The following is a 22,738-nucleotide window of genomic DNA, read 5'->3' as shown; positions in this document are numbered from 1 at the left end:
TTAGGTCCTCCAGAGAGTGCGACTTTTGTAGCCAATGGGCTACCAATGGGGCAGTAATTCTTTCTTTTCTTATATTACTCAGATGTTCAGTTATTCTTGTTTTTATCATTCGACTGGTCTGACCAATAAAAAAGATAACAAGGCATTGGTGTGGTTACTTCTTCTTATGAAGAGGCTTAGCAACCAGTCTCTTCAGTGGTGACCCCGACGTTATCCACTAGGTGGCACTAGAGAGCTGTGAGAAAAGCTTTTGCTTTTTCTTCAGGGAAAAGCTTCTCTTTTTTCTCCACGTTCAGTCTTAGACTGCTCGTAGGTGTGCTAGCGCTATTTTTTCTTGTGTGTGATTACAGGGGAAACTGCACCAGACCTCCATAAGTATTCCTCCCAGCCATTGAAGCCCTTGCTTACTGAAACTTACTGAGCTTAGTCTTAGACGCCGCATCTGCCGACCACCCCCGAGCCACAGGGGGTGGGCCGTCACACCTAGAGCCATGGATTTGACTGAGGCACTCAACAGATCATACATGGCATCAGACAGAAAAGAAGCTCCCAGCTCAAGCTTAAGAACTTCCTGATCCACGAAGGACCAGTCAGCTACATCACAGTCAAGATCTCTCGCAGACCACTGGAAACAAGCCCGGGTCACCAGACCAACACAATTCACCACCTGGACAACCAGGGCAGTCACATCAAAACTGCATTTAAGTAGAGCTTCCATCTTACGGTTCTGAGGATCTCTCAGGGTCGAGCCACCTTTCACCAGCACAGTATGTCTGCATGCAACAGCTAAAACACTGCAAGCAATTTAAAGGTAACATAAGAACTGCGTCTGCTGGGTCAGACCAGTGGTCCATCTTGTCCAGCAGTCCACTCACGCGGCAGCCCTCAGGCCAAAGACCAGCGCCCTGAGACCTGCCCTACCTGAGTACGTTCTGGTTCAGCAGGAACTTGTCTAAATTTGTCTTGAATCCCTGGAGGGTGTTTTCCCCTATAACAGACTCCGGAAGAGCGTTCCAGTTCTCTACCACTTTCTAGGTGAAGAAGAACTTCCTTACATTCGTACGGAATCTATCCCCTTTCAATTTTAGAGAGTGACCTCTCATTCTCACTACCTTGGAACATAAGAACATAAGCAATGCCTCTGCTGGGTCAGACCTGACATCCATCATGCCCAGCAGTCCGCTCACGCAGCGGCCCAACTGGTCCAGGACCTGTGCAGTAATTCTCTATCTATACCCCTCTATCCCCTTTTCCAGCAGGAAATTGTCCAATCCTTTCTTGAACCCCAGTACCGTATTCTGCCCTATTACGCTCTCTGGAAGCGCATTCCTGGTGTCCACCACACGTTGGGTTAAGAAGAACTTCCTAGCATTCGTTTTGAATCTGTCCCCTTTCAACTTTTCTGAATGCCCTCTTGTTCTTTTATTATTCGAAAGTTTGAAGAATCTGTCCCTCTCTACTCTCTATGCCCTTCATGATCTTGTAAATGTCTATCATATCCCCTCTAAGTCTGCTCTTCTCCAGGGAAAAGAGACCCAGTTTCTCCAATCTTGCAACATATGAAAGGTTTTCCATCCCCTTTATCAGACGCATCGCTCTCCTCTGAACCCTCTCGAGTAACGCCATGTCCTTCTTAAGGTATGGTGACCAATATTGGATGCAGTATTCCAGATGCGGACGCACCATCGCCCGATACAATGGCAGGATAACTTCTTTCGTTCTGGTTGTAATACCCTTCTTGATTATGCCTAGCATTCTGTTTGCCTTCTTAGCGGCCGCTGCGCACTGTGCCGTCTGCTTCATTGTCATGTCCACCATTACCCCCAAGTCCCTTTCTTGGGTACTCTCATTTAATAACATCCCTCCCATCGGATAGTTGTACCTCGGGTTTCTGTTTCCCACATGTAATACTTTACATTTTTCAACGTTGAACTTCATCTGCCATCTCATAGTAACATAGTAACATAGTAGATGACGGCAGATAAAGACCCGAATGGTCCATCCAGTCTGCCCAACCTGATTCAATTTAAATTTTTTTTTTTTAAATTTTATTTTTTTTTAAATTTAAATTTTTTCTTCTTAGCTATTTCTGGGCAAGAATCCAAAGCTTTACCCAGTATTGTGCTTGGGTTCCAACTGCCAAAATCTCTGTTAAGACTTACTCCAGCCCATCTACACCCTCCCAGCCATTGAAGCCCTCCCCTGCCCATCCTCCACCAAACGGCCATACACAGACACAGATCGTGCAAGTCTGCCCAGTAACTGGCCTAGTTCAATATTTAATATTATTTTCTGATTCTAAATCTTCTGTGTTCATCCCACGCTTCTTTGAACTCAGTCACAGTTTTACTCTCCACCACCTCTCTCGGGAGCGCATTCCAGGCATCCACTACCCTCTCCGTAAAGTAGAATTTCCTAACATTGCCCCTGAATCTACCACCCCTCAACCTCAAATTATGTCCTCTGGTTTTACCATTTTCCTTTCTCTGGAAAAGATTTTGTTCTACGTTAATACCCTTCAAGTATTTGAACGTCTGAATCATATCTCCCCTGTCTCTCCTTTCCTCTAGGGTATACATATTCAGGGCTTCCAGTCTCTCCTCATACGTCTTCTGGCGCAAGCCTCCTATCATTTTCGTCGCCCTACTCTGGACCGCCTCAAGTCTTCTTACGTCTTTCGCCAGATATGGTCTCCAAAACTGAACACAATACTCCAAATGGGGCCTCACCAATGACCTGTACAGGGGCATCAACACCTTCTTCCTTCTACTGACTACGCCTCTCATCGCCCATTCCCCTAGTTTATTCAAGTCCCTTTGCAATTCTTCGCAGTCCTCTTTAGTCCGAGCTCCACTAAATAGTTTGGTGTCATCTGCAAATTTTATTATCTCACACTTCGTCCCTGTTTCTAGATCATTTATGAATATATTAAATAGCAGCGGCCCGAACACCGAGCCCTGCGAGACCCCACTCATGACCCTCCTCCAGTCCGAGTAGTGGCCCTTCATTCCTACCCACCAACCAGTTTCTGATCCATCTATGTACGTCTCCTTTCACCCCATGGTTCTTCAGTTTCCGGAGTAGGTGTTCATGGGGCACCTTGTCAAAGGCTTTTTGGAAATCTAGATTTATGATGTCTATGGGGTCTCCTTTGTCCATCCGTTTGTTAATTCCTTCGAAGAAGTGCAATAAGTTCGTTAGGCACGATCTCCCCTTGCAGATACCGTTTTGGCTGGTTATCAGAAGTTCATTTCTTTCAAAATGTTCATCGATGTAAATAACCTGTCCCTATCCACTAAGTTTATTCCCTTCAGTATCTTGAATGTTTCGATTATGTCCCCTCTCAATCTCCTCTGTTAGAGGGAGAAAAGGCCCAGTTTCTCTAATCTTTCACTATCTGGAATGGGGTAGAGTCTGGCCACAGGCAGTGTCAATCAAAAAAGTGCATCAAGAACATTCCACGGTGCATGCACCACATCCCGAATATCCTGATGCATAGGGAGAGTGGGATGCTGACTGGATCCTTCTAAAAATAGGGTCCACCACCCAAGGGGGTCCTTAGCTTCCTCTTCAAAGAGTAGAACTGAAGACACCTGAAGAATGAGCTCCTGCAACTCTTCCAGAGGAAAAATGTGCACAACATACGCATCCTTGCCAACCAGCACCTTAGAAAAAAAACTATATCCAAAACATCAGACCCCCTAACAGATCTGGAAAATGCTCCCCAAGATCCAAGTCCTCTTTCAGAGGAAACGGATTAACCAAAAAAGAATCCCTGTCCCAAGACACCCGTAGCTACTTGGATGATGGTCAAGAGGGCCGAATCGCAGGTCCTTAAACTCTGCCTGAAACTGAAATCTTGCAACTGTACCTTGGACCCATTCCCATCCTACCTATTTGAGAAAATTCCCGCACAGGCCATCTCATCTCTTACCAAACTTATAAACTCTGCCCTATTATCGGGCCTTTTCTCCCCAGAAATGGGACATATTGCGTTGACGCCCCTACTGAAAAAAGCTGACCTGGACCGCTCCAAACCATCCAACTATCGCCCAATAGTAAATACTCCTCTCCTAACCAAATTGCTAGAGTCTATTGTATCCTCCTAACTCTCATCCTACCTGGAAAGATGCTCTATTCTCCTACCCTATCCATATGGCTTTAGACCCAACTTCAGCACTGAATCCCTTTTGGCCTCACTAATCTCTAAGGTTCAACAACTTCATTCTCATAATAAATTCGCTGTTCTCCTTCAATTAGACCTTTCTGCAGCTTTCAACGTTGTCTATCATGATATTCTAGTCTTCCAACTCTCCGAGATAGGCATTAGCTCTACAGTCCTTGACTGGTTCTCGAACTTCTTACGTTTCTGTTCTTACACCGTTACCAAGAATGGCACCTCATCCTTCCCATGGAAACCAACATGTGGAGTCCCGCAAGGTTCCCCCCTATCTCCTATTTTTTCAACATTTATATGCCCTCCCTGACACTCCTCCACCTATCCCCCCCTAGAAATACTTTACACTTATGCCGATGACATCCTGGTCCTCCTCGAGACCGACTCGAACCTCACTAAACTCGCAGCGAACATCTCCTCATGCATAACGAACCTCCAATCTTGGGCCCTCACTGTACAAATGAAACTGAACGAGTCCAAAACAAAACTACTTTGGCTCGGCCCTAAATTAGACCAACTACCCATCTCAATTCCATTGTCCTCAGGCTCCTCACTACAGTTAGAGTTCTCAAGCAAAGTTCTGGGCATCACCATTGATTCCTCACTATCCTTCAATGACCACCTCAATTCCTTGATTAAAAAAATGCTTTTTTAGCCTTCACATGTTGAGGAAAGTTAGGTCCTGCTTCCATAAAAAACACTTTGCCGTCCTCGTACAATCCACCATCCTTTCCAGATTGGACTATTGCAACTCTATCTACTTAAGCCTAACAAAGAAAAGCCTCCATAGACTCCAACTAATCCAGAATACCGCGGCTAAGCTTATCTTCTCAAAAAGATAATTTGACCATGTCTCAACACTCCTGTCCAAGCTCCACTGGCTTCCTGTAATCTCCAGGGTCCACTTTAAATGTGCCTGCCTAACCTTCAAGATCCTACACGGCATCCTTCCTCCTTTTATCCCATTATCCTGGAACTCCTCAAATCCAAATTCCACCAGATCCGCCCAAAAACTAAAATTATCCTTCCCCTCTTTAAAAGGCATATCCCATGTTGGTAAACTAGGGTCTTCCCTCCCCTTCAGAATCACTGAGCTCTGGAATAATCTTACCTCCCCACTTCGTAACTTGAGCTCCCTTCAACTATTTCGTAAGCATCTGAAAACTTGGCTGTTCTCTAAAATGTAACTTTTCTTTCCCTCTCTGGTACACTAAGCCCTCTAACCTCTCTTTATACTTACTTCTATTCTATCCCAACTCCTGTAAACCGTGCCGAGCTCCACATTGTGGAGAAGATGCGGTATATAAACCCAAGGTTTAGTTTAGTTTAAAATGTAGTCAGTGCCACATGACACTCTAAACCAGGGATGTCAAACTCAATCACATAGGGGCCGAAATCTGAAAAAAAGGCTGCTAAGTCGCAGGCCAAATTTTTTTTTTTTTTTTTAGATACTTAGGGGTCCTTTTATTAAGGTACACTAACCGATTTAGCGCACACTAAATGCGCACCTTAATAAAAAGACCCCTTAGTCTTAGCAGAAGTATAGGGTTACAACTTCTCCAACCCCACGCTGGCTCTGTGATGTAAACAAAATAAATAAAAAAAGACTTTTCTTATCTCTTTTAGGTCCTAAACAAATTTTGGATTAGGCAGTCTGTTCTGATTTTGTGTATATGTGTGTGCTCTTGTTGAGGCGAAGGTGAATGAGAGGGTGTTGTGCATTATTATTCAATAATATAACTGCAGGGGCCTGGTAGCAAGGGAGTAGGGGTGGGGATGAGGGCAGAGAAGGTTGAGAAGCATGCAGGCAGGTGGGTGTTGAAATAATAAAAACTGTTCCCTGGAATGCATGAGGCTCCTGGACACACCATTGTAATAAATGAATAGAAAATGGAATGTGTGCCTCTCTTTGTGGGCCTCCCTGATCTCTCTCCTTCCCTTTAGGAAACCCCCAAAATACCTTTCCTCAGCTGCAGGTCTGCTTGGAACCTGACTCTGCAGGTTCACGCAGCCTGCAGAGGTCAGCTGTAGTGATCCTAGCAGGCCGCTGTAGCCTCAGCTGCACGTTCCCTCTGGCGCGGTCCCGCCCGCAGTCCCTTACGTCAGAGGAGGGGCAGAACCGCAGCTGAGGCTACGGCGGCCTGCAAGGATCGATACTGCCGACCAGTGATCCTCTGCAGGCCATGTGAACCTACAAATGTGGCGATTGTACCTGCGGGCCAGCTTTGGGGGAAATTTGAAATTGGCTGGCGGGCCAAATTTCAGTACCCCATGGGCCAGATTTGGCCCGCAGGCCATAGTTTGATATGTCTGCTCTAAACTGTACTCAGTGCCGGTATAGGTGGCAAGGCATACAGCTTAGGCTCCTCTAAACACAGAAAATCTGGTGAGCTGGGGAAGGGACTCGATCCTTTTGAGTGTGGCACCCCTGAAGAGGATCCCCCAAGCTCTCTCTGGACAGCAAAAGGGACCAGAAAAATTCCCTAACCAGATCCAACAGGCTCAAACAAATCTCAGCATAGACTGCACAACTTACCACTCCACCAGCTGGAGACTGAGAAAAGAATGACTATAAGAGGGACTGCACAGCCCACTTGTACTGTAGCCAGAAGTTAGTGTCTCAGTCTCCACCTGCTGGCAGAGGAGCATAAACCCATCTGTTTCTGTGCCAGTCTGGAGGGAAGCTAAAGAATGCTATATTTTTGGACACACATACAGAGCCTAATATCAAAAAAAGAGAAAAAAAAACTCTCACAAATATGTAATGTTACCCAAACAAAGATAGAAAGTTAATATGTCAATAGTGTAATCACAAGGAATAAAAAACCCTTGGTTTTGAGAAACTAATTCATAACTTATTTATTTATTCAAAAATTTATATACTGCATAAAAACTATGCGGTTTACAAAATTACATGCATACATATTAAAAATACAAAAACATGTTTTGACAGAACAAACACAATAAAATATTAACTAACAGTATCATTATTAAAACCTTTTTTCAAATTCATCCTAGAAGATGGAAAGACAAAATCCCATAAAGCACAATTACTTACCGTAACAGGTGTTATCCAGGGACAGCAGGCAGATATTCCCACATATGGGTGACGTCAACCACGGATCCCTGATGCGGACAGCTTCACAAGCAGACTTGCTTGAAGAACTTTTAGAAAGTTCGTGACTGCCGCACCGTGCATGCGCCTTCCCACCCAAGGTAGGGCGTGCGTCTCCTCAGCGTCTCCTCAGTTCAGATAGCTAGCTAAGAAGCCAACCAGGGGAGGTGGGTGGGTTGTAAGAATATCTGGCTGCTGTCCCTGGATAACACCTGTTATGGTAAGTAACTGTGCTTTATCCCAGGACAAGCAAGCAGCATATTCTCACATATGGGTGGGCTCCAAGCTAACCAGAATGGGATGGTGGGAGTGTTGGCAATTCAGGAGAATAAATTTTGTAATACAGCCTGGCCAATGTGGCCATCCCATCTGGAAAAAGAATCTAGACAATAAAGAGAGGTGAATGTATGAACTGAAGATCAAGTGACAGTTTTGCAGATTTCCTCAATAGGAGTAGATCTAAGGAAAGCTACAGATGCCACCATGGCTCTAACTTTATGAGCTGTGACTTTATGGCCTGTAGATGCAGTCCAGCATGAGTATAGCAGAAAGAGATGCAAGCAGCCAACCAGTTGGAGATGGTTCTCTTGGAAACTGGATGTCCCAATTTATTTAGATCAAAGGAGACAAAACGTTGAGAAGATCTTTGTGGCTTAGTCCTTTGTAAGTAGAAGGCCAAAGCACGCTTGCAGTCCAGAGTATGAAGAGCTGTTTCTCCAGGATGAGAATGAGGCTTTGGAAAAAACACTGGAAGAACAATGGATTGATTGAGATGAAATTTTGAAACTACTTTTGGTAAGAATTTAGGATGAGTATGGAGGAATACTGTAAAAGGTGGGTCCGCTACTAGAGCTTGTAGCTCACTGACTCTGCGAGCAGACGTGAGAGCAATAAGGAAGACCACTTTCCAAGTCAGATATTTCAGATGAGCTATAGACATTGGTTCAAATGGAGGCTTCAACTGAGCAAGAACAACATTGAGATCCCAAACCACGGGAGACAGTTTGAGAGGTGGCTTGGCATTGAAAAGTCTTTTCATAAATCTGGAAACTACAGGATGAACAGATAATGGTTTCCCCTCTAGTGGCTGATGGAAAGTAGCAATTGCACTGAGATGGACTCTAATGGATGTGGATTTGAGGCCTGAGTGAGATAAATGCAACAGGTAATCCAAAACTGAAGACAGATTGAGATAGATTGAGGCTCTTTGTGATGAAGAGCGCACCAAGCAGAAAACCTAGTCCATTTCTGATGGTAACATTGCCTAGTAGTAGGCTTTCTGGAAGCCTCTAAAATGTCTGCTACAGTTTGAGAGAACTGGAAATTGGCAGTTACGTTGAAAGGTACCAAGCTGTCAGGTGCAGAGACTGCAGGTTGGGATGAAGCAGAGACCCCTGACTGTGTCAACAGAGACAGAAAAACTGGTAGAAGTAGTGGCTCCCTGCTGCTGAGTTCAAGTAGAAGGAAGAACCACGGTTGTCTGGACCACTGAGGAGCTATGAGAATCATGGTGGCATGTCGTGTTTGAATTTGACGTGTGTCTTGAGAATGAGAGGAAATGGAGGAAATGCATGCAGAAACTGGTTTGTCCATTCCAGAAGAAAAGCATCTTCCTTGAGGCAATGAAGAGAGTATATCCTGGAGCAAAACTGAGACAGTTTGCGGTTTGAGATGCAAAGAGATCTATATGAGGAGTTCCCCACTGAGAAAATATGTGAAGCAGAGGTGAGGAATTAAGTGTCCATTTGTGAGACTGTAGAAGATGACTCAATTTGTCTGCTGAAAAGTTTTTCTCTTCTTGAATGTAGATGGCTTTCAGAAAAATGTTGTGAAGAATTGCCCAATTCCAAACCTTCTGAGCCTCCTGGCAAAGAGGAAGAGATCCTGTTCCTCCCTGCTTGTTGACATAGTACATGGCTACTTGATTGTCTGTACGAATGAGGACTACTTGATAGTAAAGAAGATGCTGAAAAGCTTTGAGAGCATTGAATATCGCTCTGAGTTCCAACAGATTTATGTGACACCAACAATCTGTGCTGGACCAATGCCCTCGAGTATGGAGATTATCAAGATGAGCCCCCCCAAGCATAGGTCAAAGAATCTGTCATGAGGACCTTCTGTTGAGAGCTCTGAAATCCAAGATAAGTCGTAGATCCCCCGTCTTCTTCGGGACAAGAAAATAACGGAAGTAAAATCCCATGCTCTGCTGTTCCAGCGGAACTTTCTCGATGGCATGGAGACGAAGCAGAGCTTGAGCTTCCTGAAGAAGGATGGTCTGCGACGGATTGGAAGGATACTCTCTTGGGGGAAGATCTGGTGGAACCTGGATGAAGTGAAGAGAGTAACCTTCCCTGATGATTGTGAGGACCCAGAGGTCGGATGTAATGAGCTCCCATCATTGGTAAAAATGATGGAGATGACCACCAATGGGGAGAGGAGAGGACAGAGGCAGAATGACTGAAGTTATGCTTTGTGTTAGATGGTCAAAAAGACTGAGAGGCCTTAGGTGCAGCAGGAGGCTGAGGTTTATGCTGCAGTTGTTGTTTCTTAGGAGATGGCCTTGAATAAGGTGCTGACTTTTGAGGATAATGTCTTTGGTACAATGGAGGAGGCCTATAACCCTTAGCGGTGAAAGGCTTTGGCCTTACTATGGAGGCAAACAACTCATGCTCAGATAAGCACTTTGTAGCTGCCTCAATAGAGTCATCAAACAACTCATTGCCCTGGCATGGGATGTTGGCCAGTCAATCTTGTACATTTGGGTCCATATTTACGATGCGGAGCCAGGCAAGACGGCGCATTGCCACCGAGAACACAGTGACTCTAGAGGACATCATATGCAGCTTGAACCATATGCATGTGAAGTTGACCCGGAGTGCGATGCATGTGTTGAAACTCTGGAAGTCGATGTTGAGGAAGATACTTGAAAAAATTAGGCATGGTATTAACCAAATGCTTCAGATAAGAAGTAAAGACAAAGTTGTAATTCAAAATTTGGTTTGTCATCCTCGAATTTTGATACAGCCAGCCAAACTTGTCCATAGTTCTTCCCTCTCAACCAGTAGGGATTGTGGCATAAACCTTGGCAAGATTAAATTTTCAAAGAGGATTCAACTAGAAGAGATTGATGTGATAGTTGAGACTTCTCAAATCCTTTACAATGAACCATCCGATATCAAGATTCCATCTTTGCTGGCACAGCAGGAACGGAGTATGGTGTATCAAGATTTCTTTTGAAAGTCTGAGAAAGAATGCAATTCATGTGTAATTTGAGAGAATCCCTAGGAGGATGAGACATACCCAGTACAGTTTTTCCATACCCAGTTTTTCCAAATATTCCTTAGAGTATTTTGAGTCAGATTCCAAAGTGATGTTAAGATCTTTACTCATTTGGCATAGAAATTTTGTACAAAACACCGGATCTGAAGAGGTATGACCTCATTGAGGAGAAGGTGTATGAGAACCCCTCGAGGTACCTTTCACAGCAGAGAACGAAGGTGAAGCCTCTGTGGAGTATTGATACCTGAGATCTGAATCCATAGGCAAAGATGCAGATGAATGCCCACTTCTGGAATTAGTCGAAGAAGCATAACGATTTTGTTTTGAAAAACCAGCTGGTGAAGAAAACCTCGCAGGAGAATAACTCAACTGACGAGAATGGTGAGGCTCCACAACAGATCTCCTCGACAAAGGAGTTGGTGGTCTCAAAGAGTCCTGATGCTTCGATAAACAAGGCCTGTCTCGAAAAGACCTGGGCCTCGATGAATGCCTCGACAAATGATGTGGGGAAGAACTATGCCTCGAATCACAGACCCGTGATTGAGTCGAACCCAGCCTCGAAGTTTCAAGTTTCAAGTTTTATTTTAATTTGATGAATCACTTATTTAGATTTACTTAGCGAAATACATTAATAAAAAATATAAGCATATATTTAGACACCATTTAAAATTTAAAATGATGGGGTTAGACCACAGGTGTCAAAGTCGGTCCTCGAGGGCCAGAATCCAGTCGGGTTTTCAGGATTTCCCCAATGAATCTGCATGAGATCTATTTGCATGCACTGCTTTCAATGCATATTCATTGGGGAAATCCAGAAAACCCGACTGGATTCCGGCCCTCGAGGAGGGACTTTGACACCCCTGGGTTAGACCAACAGACTTACAGACTAATCAATACACAAGGTAAAAGGGGACAGAACTACAATTCAATGCTTTAAAGTACAGAGGAGAACCATAGATGGAAAGAACATTAGGGAGAGAAAAGTGGAACCCTGGAAGGAAACTAATATAAGATTTGAACATAATTCAAAGATTAAAAGCATCTTTAAAAAGGAAACTCTAAGTTACTTTTAAAACGACTCAAATCATTTTCCTCTCTTACATGCTGAGGCAAAGTGTTCCAAAGTTGCGGAGCCATCACTGAAAACATATCATGTCGTTGAGTTCCGATAACTTTCAAAGAGGGGACTACTATGAGCTTTTGATTAGTAGACTGGAGAGAGCGCAACATACTATAAGGGATAAGTAATTTATTAATGAATTGAGGTTCATTAGTGGAAAGGGTTTTAAATATTAAGAGTAAAATTTTAAAAGTAATACGGTGGTTAATTGGGAGCCAGTGAGATTTAAACAGAAAAGGAGTAACATGATCATATTTTTTACCATTATGAATGAGTTTAACGGCAGTATTCTGAAGATGAATGTTGAGGAGTTCTCATCCTGTGCCTCGAAGAAGGCAATGCCTTATGTGTAGAAGTAGGACTGGAAGTCGGAGAGCGACATCCAGACACTGAGAAGGACTCAGCTCCTTGTGTAGAGGTATCTCGAGGCACTCTCAAGGACTCGACTCCTTGTATTATTGCTGAGTGCTCAGGCTGGACTTCAGGAAGCAGGGTCGAGGCAGGAGTCAAATTGGCAAGCATGTTACCAAACTCCTGATGCAGAATAGTTTCCAACAATCTGCAAAGCCAGCACCAAGACCACTGGATCTGGTACAATTGATGTGGTTATGGACTCCAAGGAAGACGACCTTGAGGAAGTGTTGCCTCGATTTTGATACAACAAAACAATACAAACTTCAAATGGTATTATATTCACAAAATATGAAACTATTGAAAACCATTTGCACAATATCAAAAATAGATACTACTTCTATATTCCAACTTTTTAATTAAATTCACTACTTAAATAATTGGATTTAATAGTATAGCTGTTGACTTTTAATCAAATTACATTAATTAACTTCTAATAAGCCTCAGACTTAGGAGTAGAGAGCTGCACGGGAACGGGGACGACAGGAATCCCGCGGTGCCCGCAGGGATCCCGCGGGTTCCCCCTTCGGGTCAAGGGGATCCAGTGGAGACGCCCCCTTGGGTCACGGGGATCCCATGGGGACGCCCCCTAGGGTCGCGGAGACGCCAACGAGGGTCGCGGGGTTCCTGCGGGGCTGGATGTATTCAGCTGCGAGGCTCGTCTCCCTACCTGCCCTCAGCCCTGCCGCACACAGCCGAACAGAAGTTTTCCTGATGTCAGCGCTGACGTCGGAGGGAGGGCTTAAGCAAAGCCCTCCCTCCCTCCGATGTCAGCGCTGACATCGTGAAGACTTCCGTTCGTGTGCTGCGGCTGGGCAGGCAGGGAAAAGGCATTGGTATAATGCGGGGGGCGGTCCCGGGGCGGGTGCAGCACAGCCAGCCAGGTCTCCCGACAGACAATAGGCCCGGTCCGTCAAACCTCCCTGCCCTGTAGTCGCGAATCTAAATTACTTTCTTACAGCAGCTTCAATACTCCAGCTGCTGTAAGAAGGTAATTTAGATTCGTGGCTACAAGGCAGGGAGGTTTGTTGGACCGGGCCTGTTCTGTTGTCAGTCGGGCAGGTAAGTGCCACAAAGGTAAGGGGCAGGGAGGGAGAAAGGGAGGAAAGGTGGAGTGGAGAGGAAAAGGCGCTTAAGGTAAAACTGAGGAGGGAGAAGAAGCTGAAAGCACTGGGGAAGACAAAGGGATGGAGAAGGACGCTGAAAGGACATGGGAAAGATGGGGGGGAAGGACGCTGAAAGGACATGGGGAAGACAGGGGGGAGAAGGACACTGAAAGTACATGTGGAAGACAGAGGGGGGAGTAGGATGCTGACAGAACATGGGGAAGATGGGGGGAGAAGGACGCTGAAAGGAAATGGGGAAGAGAGAGTGGGGAGAAGACGCTGGCAGGGAAGAAGACAGAGATGCCAGACTATGGGGGGAACGGAGGGAAGAAGATGGGCGCCGGATCAATTTGGAAGGGGGGAGAAAGGGAGAGGCACAGTAACAGAGCAAATGGAAGATGCAGAGAGAAGAGAGACAGTGGATGGAAGGAATTGAATGAGAACATGAGGAAAGCAGAAACCAGGCAATAAAGGTAGGAAAAAAATTCTTTTTTTTTTTTTTTTTGCTTCAGGATAAAGTAGTATATTAGTTGTGTTGATAAAAATTTATAAACATTAGAGGCTCTGGTAGAAACCCGTTTACAAAGTATGTATTCTTCCCAATTAATATTTCCAAATTAATAAAGTCTTTTTGCTTATTTGTAAATGGGTTTCTACCAGAGCCTTTAATTCAGTAGCATAATTAAATGAAATAACTTTCTGTAATTTATAGGGACAGGTAGGGACAGAGGGGATTCCTCGCGAGGACGGGTGGGGACGGAGGAGATTCCTCACGGGGACGGGTGGGGATGGGGGGATTCCTCGCGGGGACGGGTGGGATTCCTCACGGGGATGGGTGGGACTTTGGCAGGGACGGGTGGGATTTCTGTCCCCGCGCAACTCTCTACTTAGGAGAACATATTTCCCAAAATGGGATGACTTATTTGAGACACGTTTCCTGGATAGCCTTGGACCCACCGGTTCTAAGGGTGGCATGTCCAGAAGGGTTGACTTAGCTATCTTACCTGATGGAGACACTGAGGAAAACTGCTGCTCAGGAGAAGATTTAGCTGATTTCCCCGAAGACAAAGACTTCCCCATCGAGGAAGGTTTGAGCGAGGTCGAGGTTGAAGGTTTTGGCCCCGTAGAAGATTTTAATGGAGTCGAGGTCGGGGCCAGAATCAGGGTTGAGGTTTTGGTTGAAGACAGATCTATTTCCCTGAAGATTTTCTGAATCTGAACTCGAAAACGTTTAAGGGCTCGATTTTTAAGTGTAGTACAGCTGGCGCACGACTCCGGATGATAATCAGGTGCTAAACACTGTACACACTATTTGTGTGGGTCTGATATGGAGATCACGTGTTGACACCGGCTACACTTCTTGAACCCTGTGACCAGCCGAGACATGGAATGAAACATGGCCGCGGCTAAATCAAAGCCCGCAGGCTGAGGGCATGGAATAGGCCCCACCATGACACGATTTAAAAAACCCCAAAACAAACACTTTTTTAAACAAATACACAGATAAACACAACAACCCTGTAAAGCAGGGGTGTCAAAGTCCCTCCTCGAGGGCCGCAATCCGGTCGGGTTTTCAGGATTTCCCCAATATATGCATGAGATCTATTTGCATGCACTGCTTTCATTGTATGCTAACAGATCTCATGCATATTCATTGGGGAAATCCTGAAAACCCGACTAGATTGCAGCCTTCGAGGAGGGACTTTGACACCCCTGCTGTAAAGAAAATACACGAGCCTTGGTGAGAGAAGGCACGAGTAGAACTAACTCTTGTTCAGAGCCTTGAAACGAGTGCTTCTCAGCTCCACGGAAAACTTAGAGCTGAGGAGATGCGCATCCTACCTTGGGCAGGAAGGCACTCGTGCATGTGTGGTGCAGCAGTCGCAAACTTTCTAAAAGTTCTTCAACCAAGTCTGCTTGTGAAGCTGTCCGCATCAGGGCTCCGTGGTTGACGTCACCCATATGTGAGAATATGCTGCCTGCTTGTCCTGGGATAAAAATATTTACAGGACGGTAAGGCTTCAAAAGGAAAGAGCATTAGTACATGAAGGCATTGACAAATAATCCAGCATGTAGGAGCCTGACATACATGGTAACGCCATGTTTTCCAAGGAATAAATTATATTTCTACATATATCATGATTTTTATAATATGTCCATGATGAAGCAGTTATTGTGAAACGGATGAGCCGTCGGACTATACTTTAAAGATTTGATTAAGCACTTGACTTTAAAGATTGGACCAGAAAGACACTACAGCAGACTGAACTAAGGATTAGACTTTAAAGATTGGATTAAAAGAGATAGGACCAATCAATCAAAGTACTGAATTGGCCCATAAGGATCGGATCAACAGACTGATCCTTACAAGGACTTCTTTGGGGGGGGGGGGGGGGGTTGCCCTATTCCAACATAAAGTACCTTTTGGAACACTATGAATATGTGGATGTATGTTTTAAAATTTTAGTGATGTTTTCACTTGATATTTTTGCACATAATGAATTAAATTGTTAACTTATTAAAAAAAGGTTTAAATAATGAATTAGGTTCTCAAAACCAGGGGTCTTTTTTCCTTGTGATTACACTATTGACATACTGACTTTCTCTCTTTGTTTGAGTGATACACATACAGAGTACCAACTCCAAATACATAATAATGACCAAAATTGATAAAACATAAATTCAACCAAACTCCCAAGAAGCCACACTGCCTCCCTCACTCCCCCCTCCACGGTGTGGGTCTCTCTCCCTCCCTCCCCCCTCCGTGGTGGGTATATCTCTACCTCCCCCCACGGTGGGGTCTCCAACCCTCCCTCCCCATGGGCCCATGAAGTCACATCAGGGGGAAAACCAAGGCAGGCACGAAAAGCAGGTTACAGATGATGCTTGCCGCCAGATGAAAGGATGTGCCAGGCAATCTGTTGTCAGAAAATTGGTGGTGTACTTGTATCATTTAATGCTGTCTTGATTCATTTGCAAAGAAATACTACACTTAAATCATTCTAGATTTATTTCCTGGATATAAAGTCTGAAAAATCTCACTATTTGGTCTTCAATCTCACTCCTTGACAGGGTAAATCTCACTCTTTAGGTTAGTTCACCCTTGGTTATCTCTGTCCTTTGTCTAGTTATATCCCTCACTATAAGAATAAACTTATAGTGAGGGATATAACTAAATACTCAAATACTCAAATACTGAGGTCATTTTAATGAGAGTTGCTATCTTAGAAGCAGTCAATTATCTGTGACTAAGTTATATCCTTAGCTGTGTAAATTAGAATTGGGTAGACTGGATAGGCCAATTGTTCTCTATCTGCTATCATCTACTCTGTTATTACCATACTTAAAAACATTCTTTAAAAAAAAATTACCACTCTTAGGACAGACTAAATTTGTTGCATATCAATGGCATAAGTAAACTGGCTTCATGTTACAGCACTTGCTCTGTTTTCCCTAGCTGGTGACAGACTAAATTGTTCTGAATAAAGACTGAACATTTGGTTGAAAAGATGCCTTCTTGTCTTCTTGTTGTCTACCCATACTCTAAGGCAGGGGTGTCAAAGTCCCTCCTCGAGGGCCGGAATCCAGTCGGGTTTTTTGGATTTCCCCAATGAATATGCATTGAAAGCAGTGCATGCAAATAGATCTCATGCAGATTCATTGGGGAAATCCTGAAAACCCGACTGGATTCTGGCCCTCGAGGACCGACTTTGACACCTGTGCTCTAAGGCAAGGTGTTCTCCTGCTTGCCTGTCTTTTTCTCTACCAGAACAGGAAAACAAATGAGCACTCCCCTGAGCAAAGAAGACAGGATTTAAGAGCTGCATGCATGCTCGGAGTCTCATTTCTACAGTGATGTTTAGCAACAGGAAGGCACAGCATGCAGTTCAGCTAAGTCCCTGCACTATGAGCTGCTGGATTCAGATGCTGCATAAGCATCCCAAGTCATGCTACAATGATATTAATTACTTTCACTCCCACAAGTTTACTCCACTGTGCTAAGGGAGGGTGTATTGGCAGGATGACTGCAAGGTTATTCACAGGAGACAACAAAAAAAAAACCCCAACATTCTTCTGTATCAATGTTCACAAACAAAATGGAAAGGATAGCTTTCATGATGTATCTGAACCCATATGTCCCACAAAAAAATGTAATATCCCCAACATGTGTTTCCAAAAAGTATAAAAGGAAGTCCTCTATTCTGCAGTTCATGAAGAGCAAAGACTAACTCTCCCAAAAAGCATAATCAACAAGTTCCATTAAAACAAAGGATGTTGTAGTTCTGATCAGGTCATACATCAGCCCCTTTTGCTCCATACACACACGCATCCACCCAACTTGTTTAATCCCCAAAACTAGTTTCAATTCAACCAACCTCCCCACATCCACCCACAAAGTCTCAGGGCCTGCTGAGCTCAAACATAGACAGCTGTCTTCGAGATCATGGATCCATCATTCTGAGACTCCATATCATCATCAATGTAAGGACTATACCGAGGACTCTGGGGTCTCAACTGCAGCATGGGTCCCACTTCATTGCATCGCTCCTCCTCCTCCTCCAGAAAGGCTTGGTACTTCTCCTCCTCTTGGTGTGCATGGGCTAGTTGCTGCTGCTGCTGCTGCAGACCTGTGTCAGATGTTTTGAAAGATTTATCCAGCTCAAGATCCTCATGGTAAGCAAAGTCCTTAGTTGTAGCACTATTATCAAAGATCCGGGTCTTGGGGGTATAGAAGCTCTTGGCATTGCTCTCTCTCCTCTTCAATATGATGAAGACAAGGGCACCCAGCAGAAGCAGCACCAGGATCCCCCCGATTACACCACCAGCGATGACTCCAGTATTGCTCTGCTGCTGCATCAGGGCTCGCTCTAGATAAGAGAAATACACGTGTGGACAGATGTAAGAATCATACACACACACGTCCTCACAAATGCAAAGCCATGAAGCAGAAGCAGCACAGGTGGAGCTCCTTGGCTGACCTTCCCCAGCCCCAAAGAGCAAACTTGTTACTAAAGGTCCTAAATTAAAGACAGACATTCAGCTCATCTATGAAACATAGGTAAAGCATGCTCAAAATGTCCTTTTACAGGATCCTATGGCAGCCTAGATTCAATCTGTCAGAAACGCCCCTTAGAAATCTCATAATTTCCTATACCTTTTAATGTTTCCCTTAACACTGCCTCTCCCCCCCTCCCCAACACCCACACGCTATCAAGGTCAATGTATGCCAAAGTTCAAGACAGATCCTTTGCCAGCTGATCACCATGCACAGGATCCCAATGGATGTAGTATAGTCGCTACAACTTAAATGGACAGCTCTTCAAATATACAGACTAGCTTCAGTGTTAAGAGCCCCAGTGGCGTACCTAGCATATGTGACACCTGGGGCCCATCATTTTTTGGCACTCCCCCCCATCTGTACGAAAAACATAATTTTAGTAACAAGCCACACGTCTAGGAAAAGGCAGCATTTTACATATGCAGTGAGCAGTACAACATCAATACACCCATTGTAAAACTAAACAAGCCAGACTAGTACAGATCAATCCTACACCGTCAATCCTAACAGAAAACCATGTCTTTCGAACACACAGAACACAGAAAAAGCACAGTTACTTACCATAACAGTTGTTATCCAGGGACAGCAGGCAGCTATTCTCATAAGTGGGTGACGTCATCCGACGGAGCCTCGATGCGGACGCCTCACAAGCAGACTTGCATGAAGAAACTCGAAGTTTCGAGTCACCTGCACCACGCAGGGCGCGTCTCCTCAGTTCAGATAGCCAGCAGAGAAGCCAACCCGGGGAGGTTGGGTGGGATGTGAGAATAGCTGCCTGCTGTCCCTGGATAACAACTGTTACGGTAAGTAACTGTGCTTTATCCCAGGACAAGCAGGCAGGTATTCTCACAAGTGGGTGACCTCTAAGCTAACCAAAGAGGGATGGTAGGAGAGTTGGCAACCTAGGAGAATAAATTTTGTAATATTGTTTGGTCAAACTGTCCATCACGTCTGGAGAAAGTATCCAGACAATAGTGAGAAGTGAAGGTATGAACCGAGGACCAAGTAGCAGCTCTACAAATTTCCTGAATAGGTGTAGATCTGAGGAAAGCTACAGAAGCTGCCATTGCTCTGACCTTATGGGCTGTGACTTTATTGTGAAGGGGTAATCCAGCCTGGGCATAGCAGAAAGAGATACAAGCCGCCATCCAATTGGAGATGGTACGCTTAGAAATAGGATGTCCCAACTTGTTCGGATCAAAGGAGACAAAAAGTTGAGGAGCAGTTCTGTGTGGTTTGGTGCGTTCCAAGTAGAAGGCAAAAATACGTTTACAGTCCAGAGTATGAAGAGCTGAGATGAGAATGAGGCTTTGGAAAAAACACTGGAAGAACAATAGATTGGTTGAGATGAAATTCCGAGACCACTTTAGGAAGGAATTTCGGATGAGTGCGAAGAACCACCCTGTCATGATGGAACACTGTGAAAGGTGGGCAACCAACTCATGGAGCTCACTGACTCGTCGAGCAGAAGTGAGGCCAATGAGAAATACTACTTTCCAAGTGAGATACTTCAGATGAGCCTTGTCCATTGGTTCAAATGGAGGTTTCATCAGCTGAGTAAGAAAAATATTGAAGTCCCAAACCACAGGAGGCGGTTTGAGAGGAGGATTGACATTGAAAAGTACTTTCATGAATCTGTAAACCACAGGATGAGCAGAAAGGGGTTTCCCTTCAATAGGCTGATGGAAAGCAGCAATTGCACTAAGATGGACTCGTATCGATGTAGACTTGAGGCCAGAATGAGAAAGGTGCAAAAGATAGTCCAAAACTGAAAATAAGGAGGAATGTTGAGGCTCCTTATGATGAGAAAAACACCAAGTAGAAAATCTAGTCCATTTCTGGTGATAGCATTGTCTAGTAGTAGGCTTCCGTGAAGCTTCCAAAACATCCCTCACAGAAAACTGAGAGAACTGGAGAGGAGCTATGTTGAGAGGAACCAAGCTGTTAGGTGGAGAGACTGCAGGTTAGGATGAAGGAGAGATTCCTGATGCTGCGTAAGCAGAGAGTGAAAAACTGGTAGAAGGTATGGCTCCCTGCTGCTGAGTTGAAGGAGAAGGGAGTACCAGGGTTGTCTGGGCCACCAAGGAGCAACCAGAATCATAGTGGCATGGTCAGTCTTCAGCTTGACCAGCGTCTTTTGAATGAGAGAGAATGGAAGAAACGCATATAGAAAGAGATTCGTCCAGTTCAGAAGAAAAGCATCTACCTTGAGGCGATGAGGAGTGTAGATCCTGGAGCAGAACTGAGGCAGTTTGTAGTTGTGGGGGGCTGCAAAGAGGTCTATCTGAGGCGTTCCCCACTGAGAGAAGATGTGATGAAGGGGCGTGGAATGGAAAGTCCATTCGTGAGGCTGTAGAAGACGACTCAAGTTGTCCGCTAAGACATTGTCTGCCCCCTAAATGTAGACAGCTTTGAGGAAGGTGTTGTGGCGAATTGCCCAATCCCAAACTTTCAGAGCTTCCTGACAGAGGGAGGTAGATCCCGTGCCGCCCTGTTTGTTGACATAATACATGGCGACCTGATTGTCCATTCGAATGAGGACCTCACGGTCGTGAAAAAGATGCTGAAAAGCATTGAGAGTGTTGAAAATCGCCCTGAGTTCCAGCAGATTGATATGACACTGACGATCTGTACTGGTCCAATAGCCTTGAGTACGGAGACCATCTAGATGAGCCCCCCATGCATAAGTTGAAGAATCTGTCTGAGAACTAACTGATGGGGGGGGCGTGTGAAAAAGTAAGCCTCTGGATAGATTGGAAGTGAGCATCCACCAGCGAAGAGACTGTGTCAGAGCAGGAGTGACCTAGATGTGTCGAGTCAGAGGGTCGGAAACCTGCGTCCATTGAAATGCCAGGGTCCACTGAGGTATTCTGAGGTGAAGTCTGGCAAAAGGAGTCACGTGTACTGTGGAGGCCATGTGACCCAGAAGAACCATCATGTGTCTCGCCGAGATGGATGGGCGAGAGGAGACTGACGGACAAAGATGGAGAAGAGCTTCCAGACGTTGTGGAGGAAGGAACGCTGAGTTGGACTGTGTCCAGAACAGCTCCGATGAACAGAAGAGTCTGAGAAGGCTGTAGATGTGATTTTGGAAAGATGATTTCGAATCCCAGACTTTGCAGGAACCAGATAGTCTGCTGGGTCGCTACCATGACCCCTTGAGACGTGGAATCCTTGATGAGCCAGTCGTCAAGGTATGGAAATACTTGAAGACTATGGTTCCTGAGCGCTGTGGTCACCACTACCATGCACTTGGTGAAGACTGGGTGACGAGGCCAGGCCGAAAGGGAGTATTCTGTTCTGAAAATGCAGATTTCCGAAATCTGAGGTACTGACAGGAGGCCGGATGGATGGGAATGTGTGTGTAGGCCTCCTTGAGATCCAAAGAGCATAACCAGTTGTTTTGCTCGAGGAGGGGATAAAGAGATGCCAGGGTCAACATGCGAAATTTTTCTCTGACTAGAAATTTGTTGAGATCCAAAATAGGTCGCAAATCGCCCGTCTTCTTTGGAACAAGGAAGTACCGGGAGTAAAAACCCTTGTTCTGCTGAGCCAGAGGAACTGGCTCGATAGCTCGAAGCTGAAGCAGAACTTGAGCCTCTTGAAGAAGAAGGGATTGGAGGTCTGGGAGGGATTGGAAGGATACTCTCTTGGAGGATGCTCCGGAGGCACTTGATGGAATTGAAGAGAGTATCCCTCCCTGATCCCTCCCAGAGGTCGGTAGTAACCGTCGTCCATCGGTGGTAAAAATGATGGAGACGACCTCCAATAGGGGGAAAACGGGAAATGGCAGAACGACTGAGGTTATGCTCTATTCCAGGCAGTCAAAAAGGCTGAGGAGCCTTAGGTACAGCAGGTGGCTGAGGCTTTTGCTGCTTCTGTGGATGCTGCCTCTTGACAGGCTGACGAGTAGAAGGAGCCTGCTTTGGAGGAAAACGCCGCTGATAGATTTGAGAAGGGCGTGTAGGATAAGGAGGAGCCAGCTTCGGTTTCGGTCTGAGAACGGATACAAAAGACTTCTCATGGTCCGATAGTTTCTTGGTGGCTGCCTCTATAAACTCATCAAAGAGGTCATTGCCTGCGCAAGGAACATTAGCCAGCCGGTCCTATAGGTTAGGATCCATGTCGATAGTATGAAGCCAAGCATGACGTCGCATGGCCACAGAGCAAGCAGTAGCTCGAGCAGACAACTCGAAAGCATCATAGGATGACTGAAGAAGTTGCAGCCGGAGTTGTGACAAGGAAGCAAGGACTTCTTGGAACTTAAAGTGCATACGAGAATCCAGATAAGGCCTAAACTTTGGAAGAATGGAAAGAAACAACTCAAAATAGGTGATGAAATGAAAATTATAGTTGAGGACTCTGGAGGTCATCATCGAATTCTGGTAGATGCAACGACCAAATCTGTCCATCGTTTTACCTTCCCTTCCCGGAGGGATAGTAGCATACACCTGGGAAGGGTGAGATCTTT

At 45.1% G+C, this 22,738-nt stretch overlaps 1 protein-coding gene across 4 annotated transcripts in view; it reads right to left on the bottom strand.

The window, feature by feature from the left end:
- LOC117369007 (nectin-2-like) overlaps window positions 1-22,738 on the bottom strand; it is a 162,866-nt gene that overhangs the window by 48,435 nt on the left and 91,693 nt on the right. The window contains exon 6 of one of the 4 annotated variants that reach the window (XM_033962880.1): window positions 15,755-18,076. The exons of the other annotated variants lie outside the window; for them this stretch is intronic. Coding sequence (XP_033818771.1) covers window positions 17,625-18,076 — 452 coding nt within the window. The 3' untranslated portion in view covers window positions 15,755-17,624. Of the gene's footprint in view, window positions 1-15,754; window positions 18,077-22,738 lie in introns of those variants that run through there. 4 annotated transcript variants of the gene reach the window in all.

The sequence above is a fragment of the Geotrypetes seraphini genome, chromosome 11 (genome assembly GCF_902459505.1).
Source record: "Geotrypetes seraphini chromosome 11, aGeoSer1.1, whole genome shotgun sequence".
Classification (NCBI taxonomy): domain Eukaryota; kingdom Metazoa; phylum Chordata; class Amphibia; order Gymnophiona; family Dermophiidae; genus Geotrypetes; species Geotrypetes seraphini.
Note: the sequence above shows the minus strand (reverse complement) of the source record. Positions and strands in the feature narration are given on the sequence as shown.